The 22,625-nt window shown below is 38.1% G+C and overlaps 2 protein-coding genes across 2 annotated transcripts in view; both read right to left on the bottom strand.

Moving 5' to 3' along the window:
• Positions 1–2,531, bottom strand: part of LOC121738644 (tRNA dimethylallyltransferase) — a 285,733-nt gene extending 283,202 nt beyond the window's left edge. The window contains exon 1 of the mRNA XM_042130844.1: positions 2,343–2,531. Coding sequence (XP_041986778.1) covers positions 2,343–2,480 — 138 coding nt within the window. The 5' untranslated portion in view covers positions 2,481–2,531. The remainder of the gene's footprint in view (positions 1–2,342) is intronic.
• A 7,073-nt stretch (positions 2,532–9,604) lies between these two features.
• On the bottom strand, positions 9,605–21,409 carry LOC121738693 (myc proto-oncogene protein). The gene is made up of 3 exons (XM_042130912.1): positions 21,115–21,409; positions 17,951–18,599; positions 9,605–11,136 (listed from the first exon to the last, which is right to left on the bottom strand). Exons 2-3 carry the CDS (start codon positions 18,480–18,482, stop codon positions 10,577–10,579), a joined length of 1,092 nt encoding a protein of 363 aa, XP_041986846.1. The 5' UTR covers positions 18,483–18,599; positions 21,115–21,409; the 3' UTR covers positions 9,605–10,576.
• Between the last annotated feature and the right edge of the window lie 1,216 nt (positions 21,410–22,625).

Here is a 22,625-nt window from a genome sequence, read left to right as displayed (position 1 = left end):
CTAAGACTTCAATGTCTCTCTGTCAGTCTGTCTGTTCATCTGTCTGTCCATCTGTCTGTCGCCAGGAACGGTAAAAGCTAGAGAGATGAAGTTTTTACAGATTATGTATTTCTGTTGCCGCTATAACAACAAATACTAAAAATAATAAAAAAATAATATTTCAGGGGAGCTATAAACATTATTTTTTTTGCCATTTTTTGCTCGATATAAATGATGGCAACAGATAGGCACCTGAAATATTCACAAAATTCTCAGTTGTGTTTATACTTTTAATAATTAATAATAAAATTTAAATAAAATAAATAATTAAGGTGAGGTAAGGGCTTCCATACAAAAACCAAAATTTTTTCCTATTTTTGTTCTTTAATGGTACAGAACCCTCCGTGCGCGAGTCCAACTCGAACTTGGCCTATTATTTTTAGCACCAACAGCACCCCGGGCGCTAAAGAAATCTCGCTCAGGGCCTGGTAGTCCTAAAACCAGCACTCACTATGTAATACTTCATACGTTCGCACACTTTAGTTCATCTCTGAAGATGTCTTTGTCCTTCAAACAGTAAAAGACATAGTAAAAATATTATAAGACACTATTTTGGAAATATTTTAAATTAATTTTTAATTACATGAAACTAACTTGATAATCAAACACTGCTTTTTGTTTCTAATTACATTTTTTTTATATAATATTATTATGATGTTTGTGAATGTGAATTATGATGGATCAAAAAATATTTAATCCAAAGATATTTCTTGTGTAAATTTTAATGCTTGAGAACAATTACTATTTAAACAAAATATATTTAATATCTTTGAATATTTTATTAATAGTCATAATATGATTGAATATTTAGATATTTAAGAGTTTTGTATAATAAGTAACAGCTAAGGTCTTAGATCACAATGGACAAAGTACTTATATCCGACAGTCGGACATGCAGACATCAGAAGCATATTATTTATGCTACAATATCTAGTATGTGTTCAAACAGATTTTAAGTACTTAGAACTAAGTAATTAGTATTTATTTCATCATATTTTATTTTGTCAACAATTTACCTAAGTAAGAAATAAATAATTGTTTACTAACGGCCGTTCCCAATATTTGATCTATCTCTGGTTTTGCCCTACTAGAGATAGGAATAGCTCACAATTGACATAAAATATATGTCTCTAATGTCTAATGTGAGCTATTCCTATCTCCACTAAGGCAAAACCAGAGATAGATCAAATATTGGGAACGGCCGTAAAGGTATCAAGATTCAATATTCTAAAGAAATACTGCACACAATATGTACCTAAATTTATTATTTTGACGACCTCTGTGGCTCAGTGGTGAGCACGTTCGTAGCTCAAGCCGGGGGTCGCGGGTTCGAATCCCGCCGACAGAACAAAAAGTTTTCAATGTTCCCGGGTCTGGATGTGTATTAAATATGTGTATGATATAATAAAAATCTTAAATATATGTATAGTATAAAAGTATTAAATATATTTCCGTTGTCTGGTACCTGTGACACAAGTCCTTTAGGTACTTAGCACGGGGCCAGACTGACGTGGTGTGAAGCGTCCATAGATATTATTATTATTATTATATTTAACAAGTTAAGTACTCTTCATAATATTGAACTACATCAAAGATTTTTTTATTGGTAGGGGTTTAAAATATACCATCTTAACCCATCAAGATTCAAACCCCATAAACTCACTGGTGAGCGAGACACAATAGAATAACAATATTTCCAAGAATCCATGATCAAAGGATTAAAATGGTATTTTTTTTAGTATGGCTAAACAAATATTTCAGTTCAGTATTGATTCACTATTATAATATAATGAACGATAAGCCCAATTATTGCTTAAAGTCTTTAAATGGGTTGTTAATATTTAGTTATAATAAGAACAAAATTGTCTTATCTGAATGGCTTAAGCTTCTTATAAGACCTTTTAAGTGTGCCTTGGAGATTAAAGTAAATATGGAAGTAAATATTACTTCAGTGTTGTTGTCATGTTGAAGTAAAATTACTTCAATCATCAAACTTTCAAGCTAAATACCATGAAACTTGTTTTATTTATATTTCAATTGCCTCTTTATACTAACTACTTAGGAGGTTCAAAACATGTGAGAATTTAGGAAAAATAGCAAAGAAAACCAGCAATTCTGCTACTACATAAAATGTCGGTTTTAAGTTCAAAACAAGATTAAAGGCTTGACTAAAGCTATATTCCAATTTAAAGCATAATTAGTTTATTATAAAGTATAATTACTAGCAGTTTTAGTTTTACACTTCGTTTTTAAACGGTATTTTGTATCCGCAACGCACAAGTTTAGAGGTTAGAATCACTTACCTGCATAGAATCGGCGCTGATCACTTCCGAGCCAAATCTTTGGGCTAACTCCACGCCCAACTTTGTTTTGCCCGTTCCTGTAGCACCTAAAATTATCACTATCGGCAATTTTGAAGCCATAATTGTCCTAAAAGCCATTTAGTTTTATAAAAAATATACACAACACGAACACTTCACTCATAGCCTGCTAACTTCACTATTGTTATGACATTTGACAGATACGTCAAATAGCTCTTCTGCGCATAGACTTCTGGTATATGGTATATGGTTCATTCATAGGTTTATGCTTCTGCGATCCGTTTCATAAACTTATAATATACTGGTTTCAGCTAGTTTCACAGAATACATATTACTAGTTTTACAACTAGTTTTTAGGTTTCAGCCATAAAGATAATATAGGTACCTCTAGGTATATTAACTTTATGGTTTCAGCCAAGTTTCAGCTTTCAGCCATTGCATTGACACAATGATGGAATACTCAAACCAGATATGTTACTAGCGCCCGCGTTGTGAAGCTTCAAATACGGCCCAATTGGGCCGTATTGATATTAAATAAGAAAGAAACAAGATGGAACCAAAACCATTTTGGAAAATAATAAACAAAGTTTAGTTTAAAAAACCGGCCAAGTGCGAGTTGGACTCGCCCATGAAGGGTTCCGCAGCAGTAATAAGGTTTATTTTTATGAAATTAAGAGGTTTTTGATTTATTTTCATATTTCAGTTGACTTAATGAAAGTTAAATTAAGGTTTACCATTCATGACGTATAAAAAAAATATTTGTTTCAGTTGTATCTATGGGGACCCCTAAATATTATACCCCTTTTTTAATAATTTTTCCATTTTTATATCAAAATCTTAAAGCGGTTCACAGTCTACAATATCTACTTACCAATTTGCAACAGTATAGCTCTTATGGTTTCGGAGAAAAGTGGCTGTGACATACGGATTACGGACGGACAGACAGACAGACAGACATGACGAATCTATAAGTGTTCCATTTTTTGTCATTAGGCTACGGAACCCAAAAAATGGTTTTCTTTAAAATTGTTATCCAATATATTTATTATAAGTAAGTATAGAGGAACATGCAAATATAAATAATATTTATGAAACTTTTGCTATTTAAAACGTTAAAAAAATATAAAAGAAGGGCCACTGCAAGGTTAATCTATACTATAATATACAATATACTATAATATACTATATACTATATTATTATAAATGCGAAAGTATCTCTGTCTGTCTGTTTGTCTGGCTTTCACGCCAAAACTACCGAACCGATTGTAATGAAATTTTGTATACAGATAGTGTAAAGCCTGAGAAAGGACATAGGCTACTTTTTTACTGGAAAAAAGGGTTGTAAGGGGGTGAAATTGCGTAAATTTGTTCAAATTAAGTTAGTTCCAGAAATTCATAATAGATGGCACCGTGCGTTTCCTTCATCGCGCTGACGCTTGCTGAAACGTCTTTCTATAAGAGGTTGTATCATCTTAAATTCAAGTTTCGATTTTTATCGATTGTTATTTCTTATTTACGGTTATTAAATAACTCAGTACTTTATCTATGCAGTGACGTAACCTTAAACCTATCGAATATCAATGATAAAAAATAGTTTATGGGTAAAATTGTATAATTAGGGGGCTAAATAAGCTTTAAAATTTGGCATAAAATATAAAGTTTATTTTGAAAAAAAATTATGTGCACACTGCACAGATGTTTTGGGTACCAGGGTTTTTTTATAAAAGGTTTTGACACCAATTTTGTTGACATCGCGCGCTATTAACTGAAGTCCACGCGGACGAAGTCGCGGGCAACAGCTAGTATTTTATAAATACTAGCTGTCCCGGCAAACGTTTTTTTTTTGCCATATCAAGTAGGTATTTCACCCGTACTATTTTATTGAAGTGACTAAATAAGTATGTCACCATGGCAACGTCCATCGCTATCCCGTCGCACAAACAATGTTCGTCAGTCTCGAGTTGTAATAATTTACTATTATTTATTCAACAAAATATGCACTTATCAAAATATAAAAAGTACCTAGTAGCCGATTCTCAGACCCACATGCATATAAAATTTGATTAAAGTCAGTAAAGCCGTTTCGAAGGAGTACGCGGTATAACATTGTGACACGAGAATTTTATATATAAGATTGTTTTTTTACAAAAAATACGAATTAAAAGTAACTTGAAACGGAACGGATTTCAAAACACCAATCAGCGTTCAGTGACGTCACACATGCAACACCCCCTTGTCAGACCCTTGTTCCATTTAGCGTTAAAAACGATCAAAATGCCCCTATTTTGAGCGTTTTGATCGTTTTTAACGCTAAATGCAACGCGGGAATAGGTGGGCCGTGGGCCATTGTCAATGCTTAATAATTGTCAAACAGTAGTGGCGTCATACAGATAGCCTAGTACGGTATGCGAATGATTCTAGTTGGAAAGGTCGAAAGCAGAAATTTTGACTACGGAACTTTTTATGGACTAGTTAGGAGATAAACATACTAAAAGTCCTGACCCCTCCGAGGTGAGCCGGAGGGGAGAGGGGGGAAAGAAGGACCGATTTTTTGGTTTTTTGACTAATTTTCGAAAACAGTGCTTCGTACGAAATTTTATTGTACTCGTACATAGTAAAATCTAATAAATTTTTCTACAACTTTGTCCTTTACACTTTGTATCTATCTCCAATCGTTACCTACCTATGAGCTTCTGAAAGTGGACGATTTTCAAATACACACATCAATACGACCTTAGGATATTTGTATTTTCTGAAATATCAGGAATTTTTGACGACAGTAAAATAAAAGATAGCTTATTTTATGGTCTTTTATAAAACATTAAAAACTTTTCTGGATTTTCTTGTCTCTAAGAAAAAATCATTGATTTTTCAATGGCCATAGAAAAGTCGTATACCAACAAATCTTTGCTTAGATTTATAAAACTAAAAATTTTATTCTTACGAGAAAAAAACTTCTACATTTTTATTTCCAATAGTTAAGTTAATAATAATTAATCCTAATCTAATAATGGTTAGTGATGACAATTTTTACCTAAAATACATTTTTTGAGTCTTTCTGCTGTATGAGGCTCAGTGTTCTTTGTAATTTCGAGTGATAATTTTTCCTATTATCTAAGTTACTATAAAATCTCTTAAATGATTTCATCTTTGCCTGTTCTAGTCACAATAGACCGAATTTATGTCAGAACAGCCTGTAGACCAGTCCAAAACCAGCATCGTCCTAAATAAGTAGGAAGGTATATAAGTAACAACAGATGTGTGAAAAACCTTGACGGCTGACTTCGAAAGGCTCTACGTAAAAGGTTTTTTTTTAGTTAGGCGTGAGTAAATAATAATTACTTAATTAGTGTTATTTATTTTTCTAGTAATTATTCTGCTATCACCGTGATAAAGCTATAATCAAGCTATAATAGTTGAAACTTTCTTGTCATGTTTACGTCTTATAAAGATTAGGTCAGTATGTTACAATATTCTTTTTAGTTTGTGGCGCAAACCAGTGAATTATTACGTAAATATTATGTTTTAATAGTACTTACATAGTTTTATAACATTGTAAATCACTGTAGACATAATAATATTATTGTAATATAATATTATTGATATTTCTAGGTATACAAACTAGATAGTCTATTTCATTGATACAGATACTCTTAACGATACAGAATATACTTACTCTAAACGAAAAATAATCTCGATGATACTATACCTACTTAAGTACATGATATTACAAAAAACTACTTATTCGATACTATGTTACTATACATGCCTGTGCTAGACTTTTTATTTTTAATATGTAACCTCTAAAACAAGAAATAAACTGTACAGAAAACACTTGTCTTTTGTCAAGTTTTGTATCTTTCTATTTCAATTATTCAACTACCCTCAAGTATGTATGGTACCAATGTATTTTTGTAAATTCATTCAGAGCTAATTTTACCAACTCCTGTTTGAGATAATGGGCGATTATTTAAATATTATGTTATAACTTATAACATCTCTTACCCTTAGGTAAGGTACCTATATCTCATTGAAATGCATAATATTCCTCTTTTGATCATCATTATTCTTATTGAAATGCATATTATTAATTTTTTATATCACTAAAAAATCTGTTTAGCACAAAAGCTTTAGTTTAAGAGGGCGACTAACCCAAAAAATCAAACATCGTCCTCTTCACACTCACGCCCGGCTTTCATATGCTAGGTGAAAAAGGACGACGCGGATTCATCGCCAAATTAGTTTTTTCTCAATAACTCGATAAATATACAACATTTTAAAAATCCGCTAGGTCAGTTTCTCAATGATACAATTTTATACAATGTGTTAAAATATTAACTTAGTTTAATGCACGGTTATGGCAATCTATGAAAAATTCGTGAAGATTAGATGCATCTTTGTGATTTTTTTCTATCGAGAAAGAGTGTTTTCGCTAGGTCGGATCCTCGGAAATATAATGTAGTATCTATTTTTAGAAAATAAAACAATTCAGGGCTTATTTTCAAGTATAAATATGATTGATAAAATCAACAATTTAGGGTTAGTCGCCCCCTTAACAGCTCTTTTTACTTACTGTCAGTTTAGTGCAGGCTTTTTGCGAATCCATAATATTCCTGTAGCCTTCTTTTTATCTGCCAAGACGTGTCTTTCTATGGCAGCTATGTAGATTGGCGTGAGAGTGAAGCTATCATTATTTTAATACTAAGCCCGGGCGCGCACTAACAGCCATCGAGATAGATATACCTTAGTATGAAACCGCCATAGACGAAGCGCACCTGGCCGCAACGCGACCTGCGGCCACACCATACTCTCGATGGCCGCTGCGGCCTGGCCGCTAGTGCACGCCCGGGCTAAGGGTAAATCTAAACGAGTGTACCTACTTTGTGAATTGTGAGTCGCAGAATTTCGGCTGGCAGAAATTTTGCTGCATTCAGTTTCATACAAGTATGATTCACACGAGCGTAATTTTGTGAGTCGTGAGTCGCAGAATTTCTGCTGCGTAAATATCTTTTCATACAAAATATCATGACTCCAAACACTGCTCACAACAGGGAGGTGGAACGAATGGCTTCCGCGATTGAGGACCCACATCCGGCAGAGCAGGTAGAGCTGAGATTCGGGATGGTAGATGAGGACTCGTATGTCGATGTGGTTGATAACCACATCCATAGGATCTATATGGACGGCAGCAAGATTGAGGGTCGAGTCGGAGCCGCACTCTCCGTATGGAAGGGCGAGGCCGAGACAAAGGCCGTCAAGCTTGCCTTGTCGCCGTATTGCACCGCCTACCAAGCCGAACTTCTAGCGCTCCAAAGAGCAGTAAGTATAGCCTGCAAGAGTGGAATGGCAAAGTTCGGTATCCTTAGTGATTCCAGATCAACTCTCCAGGCTGTCACCATTAGTTCCCCTCATCCCCTGGCGAGTTAAGGTTTATTTTAACTTATAAGAATTAATAAAATTATATTAAGAGTAGGTATTTGTAATTTGGATGTATTTAGATATAATATTAATTATTAATGGTAGTTATCTACCATTTCATCAAAATTACTTCTTCATCTTAATTATTGCTTTTATTAATTATTGAAGTAAAGGATATGGAATAGGGGTAAATAATAACCACTTAATTTTTTTTCGCCAAATTTAAGCAGAGTTTAGAAGACAGTGTCCCGGTTGTACCTCACAGGTACAAAATAAATCACAGAATCTGAATGCAAATTTCGCTTATTCCTCCTTAACACACCAATTAGTATAAAAATCACAATCTAATATCGCACTGCATCCTAGCCCTGCAAATCTGGCATTGTTTATTATATTTAATCATTATCTTAATGCTTTCATACATAATTAAGGAACAAAAACCAAAAATCGTTTCTTTACAAATCAATAGTATCCAAAATTAACTCGGTAAGTACAATATTAACAACGGCGCTTCAAAGATTGCAGAATGCAAATTTAATGTTAGGCGGAATCTATTTCGCGCCCTGCATTCTCTGTAACGCCGCGGAAACCCGCGCCCGCCCGTGTGAAAACGGCTTAAATAAACCATAGACAATTTTTCTTTTTTCACGCGTAGCAGGCGAGTGTCGGATGTTACTCTTACAAACGGATACTATATAAAGAAGTAGTAATAAAAATTAAACTATAACATGACTTAATCACCCAACCTTATTTAAAAACATACAAACAAAGTAATATAGATTGCTTCCATTTTTCATATTGTTTTTATTTGGCGGTGGTGGAAATGTGCCTTGTCACAATTTTATTATATCTTCCGGTACGTTCCGATTTGTCTACTGATTATATATAAAGCTGTCATTCCTTATCATATACGATTACCTACTGACTCGATCCAACTATTTCCGACTGAACCTCGGGAAACCGATTCAAGTTTAGAAAGACTAAACCATTATTTTATCATTTATGTCAAGTTAAAGTTTAAACAAAAAAAAATAAATGCAGGTACAACATTCGAGAATTCGTAACTCTCCAGTTATGAAAAAAATTAAACAATCACTAGAAAAAAACTTGTTATAAAAATGACGATATATATCTACGAGCTATGTCCTATTATTTACATTACAGCTAGTGGAAGATAAACTGCGAATCTTTAACAAGATAACTCTAACGTCTCGTGTACCTCTACTTAACATTGAACGACGCTAATCCCTACTTATATATTTCACAAAAAAATATTTTTTGCAACTAATTCGAGTATAAACCTAATATTATTTCTATAGGTATATATATGTACATAGCAAGGCACATTCCGCACACAATTAAAGCCTTCAAACTGCTGACCATGTGCTCGATAAAACATCAACCTCTGCGCCTGACCAGAAAAAAAAATGTCACTCTGGAACGAATTTATTTTTAAATTTGCTGCTCAGACTTTCAACATTCCACAATAATCCTAGCGCGAGTACAATACTAACTTACTGCAATAAAATATTATATAATAAAGAAAATGCACAATTTTCTATCAGTAGGTACTATGAGGAACTATTCTGTGGTTACTTTTAAATGTTAAAAAAAAACCCTAAAGCGGGCTGCATTCGTAGGTTTTGATGTTATTATCAAAATACACAGTCTATTACGACGGTCACTGAGATTACTCTAAATAAAAATCGTGTAAAATAAGGTTTCTGTCCGCTTTCACGCTACAATATTATCAATATATTATATTAAAACCAGATTACAATTTACAAGAAGCGATTAACGTAATGTATGACGTGCCAGTTTTTTTCGCATAAAATATCATGTTTTAGTCGTTAGGCGTCGTATAATATTTTACGCGGTATTTTCTTACGAATATCATAATGAGCGATGAATAAAAATATCATGTTCGTGCAGTTCACCTACATTAAAATCCAAAAATGGTCCAAAAATGCTTAAAAGATGTTAGGTAAAACGGTGATCCGGTTACATCGCGATTAAATATAAAAATATAATTGTTAAAATTTACAAAATAACAAAAAAAACACTACAAAAACCGTAAGCAAACTAACCTAGTGTACACTTATAATATCAAATTAAACCTTATCGATATCACTACCCCGGCGGGCATTTTGATGCGCGGCGGGGATGAAAAGTAAATTCTACGAATAGGGCCGAAAACATATAGAGTGGCCTGCGCCTCCTGAGCTATTCGCGGGGCCAGCAACTTATGTTTGCCAGCCTGCTTTACACCTAGACTACCGACCGTACTACCGGTTCTATTTACATTAGGGCAGTAGTACGACTACTCGACATATTCGTCCTCACGTTTCGAGTAAAATCCGGTAAAAATATCCTACTTATTCTTCGAAATAACGTAAGCTTAACTTTCTCATAATTACATCAACATGGGGTAAATCTGTGCCTTAAGTCGACTAAGTATTTTTTTCAAAAACGAGAGGTATAAACCAGTCTACTAGTTAACGAAGCAGTCTGAGCTATTGTATAATTTGAAGACTTAGGTTCCCACAGTTTTATGGCTCACTTTGGCACTGCTAAATGTCACATTGATACGCGTCGCACAGAAGCCGAGTAAGCCGTAAAAGCTGACCAAAAACTAGGATATTGATAGACGATGCTTCAGAACTTCCCTCTCGATTGCCCGCCCCGAGCCGGCACGCGGGGAGGGGGGAGGTTTACATACCGAAGAGTTGTCAGCTCTCGAGCATCGCACCGGGAGTTCGTCGACTCCCAACTAGTAACCAAATTTACAGATCGGCTGCTCAAAATTGTCGGCATCGTTTGGCGGCGGTGACGCGTAGCTTCCGGAGTTTGATGAGCAGCTTGTCCTGCTTCTTCTTGAGCTGTTCCCTCTCGAGCTCCTCTTCCCTGAGCTTGCGGCAGAGGGCGGCGGCCTCGCGCAGGATGACCACCTTGGGGGCCCGCTCCTTGTCCCTGGTCGCGGGGATCTGCTTCTTGAGCTCGTCGAAGAGGTTCTTGAGGCCGATGCGTCGCAGGCGCTCCATGTCGTTGTGTATCGACCGGCGCTCGATCTCGGGGGACTCGGCCTCGGAGTCTGTGTCAGTGTTGGGCCGGCCTCGTCTGCCTGGGCCGCGCCGCCGCCGGGGCACGGAGGCCGCGATGTTCACGGGCGGTATCAGCCGCTTCCTCGCCACGGTGGGCCGCGGTCTGTGCGAGGCGTCGCCGGCGCGCGGGTGGTGCTTCTCCTGGATCGGGGATATTCTCGTGTACTCCTGGCCGTACTCGAGCGTCTGCGACGGCGACACCACGCCGGTGAAGGTCTGGGTGGAGTTGCCGACGGACACCACGTCGATTTCCTCCTCTGTAACAAGCGAGAGAACGTTTAGAACTCGCGAAATTAAATGCGCGAGTTTGTCGAGACGGGCATTATTTCGCAACTATCATTAAAGCTCATTCGAGTTATACTACTCGGAGACCGGAGTACGTTCGTTACGTGATTATATGTCGCATACTTTCATTCATAAAAACGTTAATTACGTTCGCATAGGTACAAAAGGCGCGCGATTGTCGGGGTACCTATAGGCGGACCTAAGTGCGGGACTAAATGTAGTCGGGGCGGGATGCGATTGCAGCAGTCAGGTGGGAGGGGAGGGGGGAGGACGTCGACCCCGCCGTACTACCGCAGCGTCTGTCGACATCGATCCAGACGCCTGACGTCACTGCCGTTCGCGCCAAAACTAGAGCGCGTGCGCGATTTCTACCGCATCGTCCGCACTCAATGGACGGTTATCCACCGGTGGATACGCTTTCCGGCGTCACCGACAGAATTTAGCTTGCGACGACTGCGGGACACGCCATCCTGACATTCCATATTTCACCTCGAGCGCTAGATTAAAATTCATGACGCAGTACAGTTTAACTCGAATTTGGCGCAATTCGAAGGATTTACGGGGGAAATGTACGAGACGTACGGGGTTGGTGGCGTCAATAGTGACTGCCTCAACACGGGCGTCTCCTCGTTAATGTACCTGCTTTTTCTAGAATCGAGGCCACTCGACCGGGACTCCCAAATGAGCAGGATAATTAAATTTATATTTTTACTACATTATTACTTGCTTGAGTGGTGATGACGGAAGCATGGAATGGCATTATGCCGCAGTCGCCGTGAGGACGCATTCAGCCGTATCGAGTTTTCGCTGCTCCGCATGTTTCGCGGAAATCGCAACGTCTATCCGGTTGCATTAGCGAATAATTATGTCAGCAGTACACTGAGTATGGCTAAGCTCGATTCCCGATACGCGCTAACCGAGAATTTCCGATTACCGGCTAGAAATAGAAGCGGCATACGTGGGCAGGCGGCTCGCAAAACGGGCCCGACTCAGGGACGCCCGAGTGATTCGTATCGCGAGATAAAGGTATAATACACCGAAGCGACGATAAATTTACGCACCAACGCAATCTTTTTATTCGATTTCCGCATAGTTACGAGCTCATCTCCGTCGGTCTAATTCCGTCATATGGGCGCCGGTCTTCAAATACGGATCGCCTGACGTCGGGCCGTAGGCGTGGATGGCGTACGCCGTATGGGGGAGTATGGGCTCGATTTCCACGTGACCGTTTTCTCTTTCCGTGGCGCCGGGGCGATTAGCCGTTACCGCCGTGGAGTGTCGGAGTGTAAGCGATACTGCGGTATTGTGTCCGCATCTCCGGTCTGCTGCGTGTCTATATCGACCTCACGAGGAAACCTTTCTCCGACCGACGATATTTTGAGACCTATCTATCTATTCTAGATCGCCGATACCTTTCATTCGAGCTCTCCCACTTGAAACTCGATTAGTCATCTACCTCGCCGTGAGAACGCTATGACTCATTTTGCAGATCTATTGCGACCGCTCAGCTCAGTTGTCAACTATTGATGAGAAGAAAACTGATTTCGAAGGATGCGCCCGCTGTCTTAACTTAATAATTAGACGAAAGTTTTCCGACAAGTTACTCCAATTAAGGGGTGCAAAGTTTGCTCGTCTTGCTACCTATTGAATCTGTTGATAACGTTCGAGTGTTGAGCTAGACGGTGAAAGGACCGAAGTTTTGGTGAAATGCATTAATTACGCAACACACGGAGCCGTTATACCGCACGACTTTATTATGTGTATAACATTCGATGAGTATATCGAATCGAGTCACTCAAAGATAATTTGACTGTTTTAATTGTTTGATTAAAATACAAAAAGGGTCATTTTCCTACGACATTTAACTTTTGGAGCTTGAATTTGCATGTTCGATTCTGTTGGGCGATTTTTGGCAAATTACGTTCTAGCTATTCACGTATGTCATAAAAATTCGGTTTCCGTGTTTGTGACGCAACACGATAACTTATCGACGAGTCTTGAAGTTTACACACGTAATTATAGTTTACCACCATCATATTTTAACAAGAGCCAAAAAATACATACTAGAAAAATCTTAGTTTTTTTGAGGGTAGTAAAAAAGTGTAGCTGGGTTACTAGTGTGGTAGCCAAGTCCGTCTAGAGATGTCGTCGCCGGGTGTGACCCGTCTCGAGCGCACGGTCCGCTAGCCACGAGGCCAGGTTCACTGGCATTTGTGAGCGATAATTAAAAATTATCGTGACGCGCTCCGCTCACGCTATCTTATACAGGTTGTTTGATAGAGCCGGCTTTTGAAAAACTCTTCGTTCCTCGGGTTGAGCTTAATGGACTCGAACGAGAAAATGACTTAGCGTTTTCGGTCTCGGTTTAATGAAATTAAATGTTTACCTTTGTGATTTCTTTCCCGAAAAACGACTGATTGGTGATAAAAAGTAGATGATTTTTTTTTATTTCACACTTTTTTACTTCTTTCTGCAAGGTAGGACAAAAAACACGATTTAAAGATCAGTAACGTCCTGTATACTAATGATTGTAACTGACAATGCTAATTAGCTCGTGCAGGAGCTGTGTTTATAATTTTTCTAACTTTCTCATCATCCCACAGTTCGTCGCTCGTAAGTCGTAACCCACTTACGCGTTACGCAAGTAGAGGTATGGTTTGGGCATGGCGGATGTTATGGCGGATCGATTGGGCCGACCTTGGCGGTGTTTTACACAAGTTCACGGGCGTGCGAAACGTCAAACGAGTAATTACGCACCTTATGGTTTCAATCATCGGCCGGCACTTTGAGTTTCGAACGATGACCTAGATTTTGGGCGCCATTCGCGTTCGCGCCAATTTTTGAATGCCAGTATCTACCTACGTGGAACGGAAAATGTTTTAGCAGTTTTTGCTTTTGTTAGCTCGCAATTATCCTGGTATTAGTACGCCGTACCGGAATGTAGGTATGTGCTCCAGCGCTAGCTAGTATCCGTTTGTAAACCGGCTCCGTTACGTCATGTGTATCGATTCCTGCTGTTACTATGTCAACGCCACACCCATCTCAACAGCTGTACAGCATCTCAATGAATAGCGCAATCTTTGAAAGACTTTGAATTCTCGGCGACTTCAATTTTAAAAGTTTCGTGGTGGCCGGAAATACACGGTGTTCCAAAAATAGCGTCAATTGTTAGCGGAGTTTTAAGACGTAGTTGGGCGTAATATGCCTCAATATTTGCATTTGCATGTCGATACATGCAAATGCAAATATTGAGGCATTAAAACAGAATTATTGTATAAAAAAACTCGAATTATTATAATAATCTTGTTGCCGTGTCGTTATCGAGGCGGAGTTAAGACCTTTTTCGTGATAAGACAATTCAAATTTATGCTAGTGTGATACGTGTTATCAAAATTGATAGCTCGCCCAAGGTCGCAGTGAGGCGCCTTTTATTACGCGCCATTCTTACCTATACTATTGCGACACTCAATAATTACTATAAACTTAGACTTTAAATTCCTATGCGCAATTTCCCTCATCACTCACATAATACCTATGGAGTATGGACCTCGTCTTTTGCTGCTGGCCTGTACCGAAATAAAAAAAAGTCACAAAATGAGGGCTACCGTTTTTTTTGCTCAATAGATGGCGCAACTGTCGACTAAGGTCCGAAGTATAGCTATTAGGCTGCCTTCACATTAACTTAATGTGAAGGCAACCTTAAAGTTGACTTTATAATAATCTAGAATCCCATTTATTTAATTAAATATTTATATATCTCCTTTACTTTTGCTATTTTTTAATAACCGAGTATTTTTTTACGATTATTTATTTCCTAAATTTCGCTCTCAAAGCATTTAAATTGATCGACGATAAACTAAACAATACTTTTTGGCATAATTTTAGTCTTATAAGGAATAAATAATCATTTTAGTCACGAAGACCGCTAAAACTAGAACAAAATAGAGGTTTTTGGACCTCGCGCGACACTAGCGCCTCTAGCGGAAAATTCACACGCGATATTGTCTATGATCTAGTTTTTTTTGCGGGCCTGAATTCTAGTCCTTTAGTCACTTTGCTTCGTTAATCAGTGCTAAATATCAGTTATAACCATAGACATAATATATATTATAATATTATGTCTATGGTTATAACTTATACGACAAGAACCTGATTGCAAGTGACGTTAAAGACGTTGTCAACTTTAATATTAGTTTGGACTTTGGATATCGTCGTAGCAATAGATTCTAGTTGTCCTTCGTGACATAAAATAATATGCTTTATTGGTTAATATGTTGCTTTAAAACGTTAAACTGCTTCGAATTATCAAAGCAAACATATTACTTTTTGTAGAACATTTAAACAACTTTAAAATATTTATAAAGGAATGGAATCGCCTACTGACCCAGTATTTCGGCCATTATCTCACACAAGTGCTACGGTCTATCTATCTATCTATAGATATCGACAAGGTCGTTCCTACTACGTTTTATACATTTCACTAGCTTTCCACTCCGACTTTAAATTTCCAGACAATTTTCCTTATACTTTTGGGACGCATTTTTCTCAATTTTAAAGTTTTCAAATTTTATTTTAAAAAATCTCTGTATCTTAAATAAAATTAGATGTCTATTAAAATGCCTACTAAAGCGGTAGTAAAATTGATACTACTAGTTTTATGATGATGATGATGAATTTAAGAATATACTTAATATGCCCCAGTTAACTTATACCATATTTCACAAGTACGACAAGGCTAGTACTATTATTCAGGCCGGTTATAGGTAATTTAGTTTGGAACATTTGTACCGTTTAAATCACTAACTTTAAGCCTAAATTATAGTTCAGGTTGCCCAGATCAATAATAATCAATATCTTTTGAAGGCCTTGGAAATAAAAATATGTAATGCGAAAAACCCAATTTAAATAAATATTCTAAAATAAGAAAATATTTAACCGATGCGGTTAAATATTTTCTTATTTTCCCTCTGAGTTACAAATCCACTATGACTAGAGATGTAATTTTTTTTATCAGTTTCAATATTTTCTGAACTTAATGATTTGGTATGCAAATAAAAAAAGAACAAAGTCACGCATCACCAAATGTAGATGGCGCTAGTTGTTCGCATTTCGACATTCGAATATCGAACGCGCGGGAAATGAGAAAAACTTAAAATGTCCTTATAATCAATATTGCGATTGGAATGCGCGGCTGCAGTGTTCGGTGCGGTCGAAAACCGGATTCTACGACCTGGATAACCCTCAAAGGAACTTACAATACAGCCGCCGCCCTACTTAGCTTACCTACTTAATGAGAACATTTTAAATGCTGTTTGGCAACTCGCAATCTATCATGATAAAACACGGGTCAAAAGCACCTAGCGCCTTATCAGTCTCCAGACAATTAGGTTAGTAGCGTTTAAAATGACATTGCGTAATCTATGTATTTTAATTTGAAACTATTCCTATTATGTAGTATCAAGTAAAAAAAAAAATCTAAATAAAATCATCTCGAAGGGAAAATGGTGTAAGTACAATAATTTAAAAATAATGTACAAACAGCAAGTTCAACAGATTTTTTAGTTTATCGTGAGTCGTGACGAATACTCTATCTGAGATAACGGGGCCTAAAATTCTTGTGATAATGCAGTATCAGCGTGGTGTCGATTGTGTAAATTGGCGCGAAAATGTAACTTTTACGTATTTAGCATTACAGTACTAACCGCGCATGCGTTGTAAAATTTTCCCGCGCAACTGACGCGACTTTTTCGAAATCGATATTTATAAAATACATCGTATCGTAGCAATTAAAATTACTATAGTGGTTAGTCGACGCGAGTAATTTATTAAATTGTCATCCGGCCGATCTAGACTCGGCTGGCCAGCGCGAACCGGTCCGGTGAGCTTCTCCACTTCAATGAAATTCCTTTTCGTTCCGTTGCATTCTTACACAAATAACGGGCTAGAGCTCAGTCACTAGACTCGGGCTCTCGGTATGCACTAGGGCGACCTAGGTACGAATGCAAAACACTATGTGTTATGCCCGTGTCCGTTCAGACCTTTCTGATATCTGTAACTTAGTTACACAGTAATTATTAGTAAACATTGTACTTGTAATATTGTTGCGTTTATGGTAGTACGTAAATACACGAGGTCATTATGGTACGACGCGTTGCGACTTGCGATGAAACGTAAATAAGGGTGTTGTAGCGTTAATACTCCGTGACTTTCAGTTTTATAATTAGCGCATACACCTCGTCCGATCGGGTCGACTAGCCATAATCGAGTGATCGAGTCTCGAGTGTTCATCATTTTTAATGGACGTCCAGACATAGCGTGTTAACCCTGTCAATGTCACGGGTCGTTTCGGTCGGCAGTCTAGCGACCTCCGGAGTTCCAGATAAAATCCCGGATAATTAGTCGTCAAGATGGGCGGGCGGGAGGGGACAGGCGCGACATTAAGAAAGGTTGGGACGTTCAAGGTCGAAGGTTCCGGAAGCGGGTGCGTCTAGACGAGGGGGGCGCCCAGGTCGATACGCAGTTTCCCGCGCTCTCCGCGCCACGCCTGCGTCCTGCGGCCCGCTCCCATCTTGTTCTTATATATATATATTACGACGCCGCGGGACAACTTTTAAAATCTCGCAAACGAACGTTTTTCACATTTGACATTTCAAATTTTACAGACTGTTAGAAATTAGAATGATCTAAAATCGATATGAGGACTACTGAGCACTGAGCAGTGCGTACTGCGTAGACTAAATTCTATAAAAAAATTAGGAACGAATTAATATTGACCATGGCACGTACCTGATTCTCCAGAGTCGGAAGGTGTCTGCACGCCAAGATAATCCATGTGCTGGCGGGCGAGGGTGTAGGAGTGGTCAGCGGCGACAGCAGCAGAGTCGCGAAGCAGGCGCAGAGCGGTGCCGGCGACGTCCACAGCGTGCAGGAACTCCGGGACATCGTCACCGTCCACCGATGGCGGCGTCTCCGGCCTGGGTGGCGACGCGTCACGCCTCAGCAAGCTCTGGCCAGGGGTTGCGACCATCAGATCCGACGGCACGAACGTGTTGCTATTGCGCACCGAGTCGGACCCTGCCCACATGCAGTCGTGGTGGACTATTGACTCCTTGGGTGGATCTTCCGGAGTCTCTGGTATCCGCCAGTCCAGGTCATTTTCCAGGTCGTCGGAGTTGTCTGCCGGCGGTATCAGGTCTATCCGGTCCGCCTCGTACTGGACTTGAGTCCAGAACTCTGAGGTTCGCGTCAATTCCATGGTTTCCTGGTCCATCGTTTCCCAAACGTCGAATTGAAATACGTTGTCGATTAGCAGCGACATTTTTATTTATATTATATCTAATTCGTAACTAGTTTTAAAGCTAAGACGAGTTCGCCGATATCACAGTGTCCTCTTATCACAAGGACGATGCGCGCGACGTCCTTCCACGCACACCGTCTGTAACAAAAAAAAATAATGTCAAAAATTATTTAATTAAGTATTTTTTATTTGCATAAAATTTGTTTAAGATTCGGCTCATATATTTTTTTTATTTTATTTTTTATTTTCTTTATTAGGAACAATAAACAGGTACATGTTAAAACTTAGTTATTACAATTACATATGGTTTAGAAATGGTAAACACATAACCCACACCATTGTTCGCATATTGAAAACGGAAAGCACAGCGTATATATGGATAAAAATATGTGACAGTAAGACTAGATACAAAACTACAAAAAGCAATAGCACATTAAATTAAAGATAATAAAAATAATTAAAACAAAGGATATTTTCAATGTAAAGTCAAAAAAAAAGTATAACACAGAATAAAAATGCACATTGTAAAAAAAAACTACATGTAAAATAATACACATTGATTTTGTGAAAACCTGCTTTTAGAATACTACAAGGGCCTCGTTCTGTTGAGTGGACTGTGGAATCACTCAAATTCACTAATTAAAAAATATAATTTATGACTAAAAATGCTAAAAATCACCTTTCTAATTAAATATTTGCCAGATATAATTCCAGATAGTGACACAGTTGACATTCAGTTAATGATATACGAACGAAAGTAGACTTCAGCCGAAATGACAAAAGTAATAAAAAAAAGAAAAAATGCTAAAACAATGCAAACAATATTTAAACCACGAAGGGAAGTTAACACTTCGTATTATTACAAACAAATTTCCACTTCTATAAGTAGATCAATTACGAAGTATCTTCCTTCGTGCCCGAACGTAGACTGAACTTGGGATGCTAACACCAACAATTTTAAAGGGTCCACCGACCTTGAGTCTATCCCAATTTTACAATTTAGTCATTGTGGAGTCAACCACCCCGGCAATTTTACCTGCAATGCTCGCATTCGGAGAAATTTTAAACCAGGTAGAACGATTTATTTGTTTACAAAATGAGATGGCGCGAAAATTTGTTTACTATAGTTACCCATTATTTCACAATACAAGTGCAATGGCGATTGTTTAGCACTAACAATGCTTCGGGCAAGAACTGAGAGCTAAATAATATTTTTTTGTTAACCACTTCTAAAATATTTAATTTTTATTGACTGTGAAGTTTTACAGAACTTTAAAGATTTTTATTTGAAAAGTTTATTTGAGGCACACTTTTGAACTTTCAAAAAAAAAAAGAACGTAATAATTAAAAAAGCATCTAAACTATGTTATGGCAATGACTACATAAAATATTTTAATTTTATGGGAATTGTGTAACTCTAAAGCAGTATATTCGATAAAAAATATGACTTATGCGGATTTCAGACATCAATAAATTTTTTTTAATTTTTAATACATATAATATGTATTAAAAACTATAGATCTACCAGAATCTGATGGCAAAAAGTGAGAAAGATTAAATTGTCTCTGTCAATGCCGGGATAAGTAAGTAATAGGAATAAAACATTTTGATCCTTTTTAGGGTTCGGTAGTTTTTTTAAGCGGTGATCTTATAGCGAATCTGTGTGTGAAACATACAAATACGGTATATAAATTTATCCAATGATCAAGGATTTATTTGCCATAAGATTCTGGTAGACCTATAATAAAAAGCTTAGAATAAAAATCTTGAATTTTAAATAAGTTAGTGTAATAAGTCATTTTTTGTTCAGTAATCAGTTACTACATTTTGCCTACCTGCAAGAGGTCCCAGCGCAGTACGTACGGTAGGTACGTAAGAAACTGTAAAAAAGTTGATTATTATAACATTTTAAACTTTCGCGTTGCATTATAATTAAACTTTTTAATCGCGACTTATTTAAGTAGTAGTAGCATTACTACTTAAATAAGTCGCGTTAAGTCCCGATTAAAAAGTTTAAATGTTGAATATTATTGTAGTACAAAGCTGTCGAACATTTTACGATATTATTTCACAAAATACCTGAGTAAACCTAAGTAAAATTGTATAATATAGATATTATATTCTTGCACAACATTTTTTGCGGTGTTAAACAATGATAATATTGCATAAGCACTTAAATGTAAGTATTAATACCAATTTGCAGTATTTCACAATTCGCTGAAGTTACGATTGATTATAATTTATATTTATGTAATATAATTGTAAATGTAATAAATAAATAAAAAATACTATTAAATTTTTGGACTTATTTCGGCAAAGTTAGATTACTGTAGTAAACACTAAACACTCGGAAAGACACGTTACACAATAAAAAGAAATAACTTTTTTTCATGTACCCACTAATTTCGGATATCGATTGATCGAGACTACATAAAAACATTTATTGCATGCGAGATAATTGCAAAACAGCAACAAATATTTCAGGAATTTGGGTGCCGGCATTTCGCAGAAATATCCACCAAGACGCGATTCGCGACCGGCAACGCCCCGCGGCTTTTAAACACCATTCCAATTCCAATCTACCCGATAACTATCCACTAACAGCAATAACTACCATACTACTAATGTACCAGCCTAACAGAATCGTACTCACCAAAAAAGTTTGTGCAATACGCGATCCCGCCTCAGCCGGCGAATTACACAATTTAACACAAGATTCTTCAGAATCTTCGACAAATTTTTTTTCGTACACACTGGGTAACACTCACTGAGAATATGCGGCTAGATAAGCAATGTAAATTAAATACGGTACTTCTTCCGAGACCTCCGATTGAGTTTGTCAAAAACTGAAACATTATTCGGGTGCCGGCCGGTTCTAAGGAGAGCCGCGCGTGCTATTCGAATGACGCCGTGATCTCGACTAGCCCGAGCCGAGCGAGTCCCGCGGCGCGGCGGCGGACGAGTCGCGCGCGGCGAGTAGCGGTCGGTTCGCCGGCGCGCCCCCTCCCTGCGCGCCCCGCGCCGACCCTGCGACCGGCTAATTTGATGTCATTCACGAAATATCAAATCTCTGAAAATACGTCCCGGTGCCACTTTCGGCCGATACGTGCGTGTCGAAGACGGACTTTACCACGTAAATTTCGGGTGTCGGCGGCGCTGAGGTCTCGTAATGTCGCATATTCGCCGAACTCGGCCGGCGTCGCGCGGGGCGGGGGCGGAGGAAGGGAATCGTAGCGCGGCGCAGCGGCCAGCGGCATTCGACACGAGTCGAGCTATCAGTGTGTGAGGTTGGTAGTATAGTACTGAGTACTGACTACTGACGGATGCGATTTGTAGGTGGAAACTGGGAAATCGAACTCGCTAGGTAGGTTTGAACTTCAATCGGCGGCCGGCGCTCGCGCGGGGTGGCCGCGTCGGTTTTCCCCGAGGCCGCAGCAGTCAGTCGACATTCCACGGTCGGCGTTTATGGCGCGAGGCAGAAATACTCCACCGATTCTGACTCGTAATGAATTATTGCGCATTGTTTTAAATAACCGTTTTACCGAGACCATAACATTATATGAAACTAGCTGTTGCCCGCGACTTCGTCCACGTGGACTTCAGTTTATAGCGCGCGATGTTAACAAAATTGGTGTCTGTTGAATCGTATTAGAACTAAAATGTTCATTGCATCGATATATTTCTGGATTTTTTATAATATTATACTTACATAAAATATATTTAAGATTTTTAAAATATTATTTTAATACACATCCAACACCCAGGAACATTGAAAACTTTTTGTTCCGCCTGCGGGACTCGATCCCAGGACCCCCGGGATGAGCGCTGGCCACGCGCAATGCGAATTAATTTTCATCGATATTTTCATGGAAATAAGATATTTTCCCACATCAAAATGTAGCCTATGTCCTTTCTCAGACTCTAGAATAACTGTGTACAAAATTTCATTGCAATCGGTTCAGTACTTTTGGCGTGAAAGCGAGACAGACAGACAGACAGAGATACTTTCGCATTTATAATATTAGTATGGATATAGTGTAGTATCATGTAATACTTAGTTAATACTTTCAGTGCTGGGGCCTGGGCAGGAGGTAACATTTTAAGTCAGTTCTAGGTCGACGATTATCAAAGGGGTTGTTCAGGGAAGTAGCTTACGGAGTTTTA

This window comes from Aricia agestis, chromosome Z (assembly GCF_905147365.1).
Source record: "Aricia agestis chromosome Z, ilAriAges1.1, whole genome shotgun sequence".
Lineage (NCBI taxonomy): Eukaryota > Metazoa > Arthropoda > Insecta > Lepidoptera > Lycaenidae > Aricia > Aricia agestis.
This window is presented reverse-complemented; position numbering and strand designations above follow the sequence as displayed.

Bases quoted from the DNA above. Each gene is read 5' to 3' on its own strand.
- LOC121738693 (XM_042130912.1), bottom strand. From the start codon at position 18,482: ATGTCGCTGCTAATCGACAACGTATTTCAATTCGACGTTTGGGAAACG. The intron at 11,137-17,950 runs GTACGTGCCATG...CGCTTGTTACAG, and splicing joins TTCCGACTCTGGAGAATCAG to AGGAGGAAATCGACGTGGTG.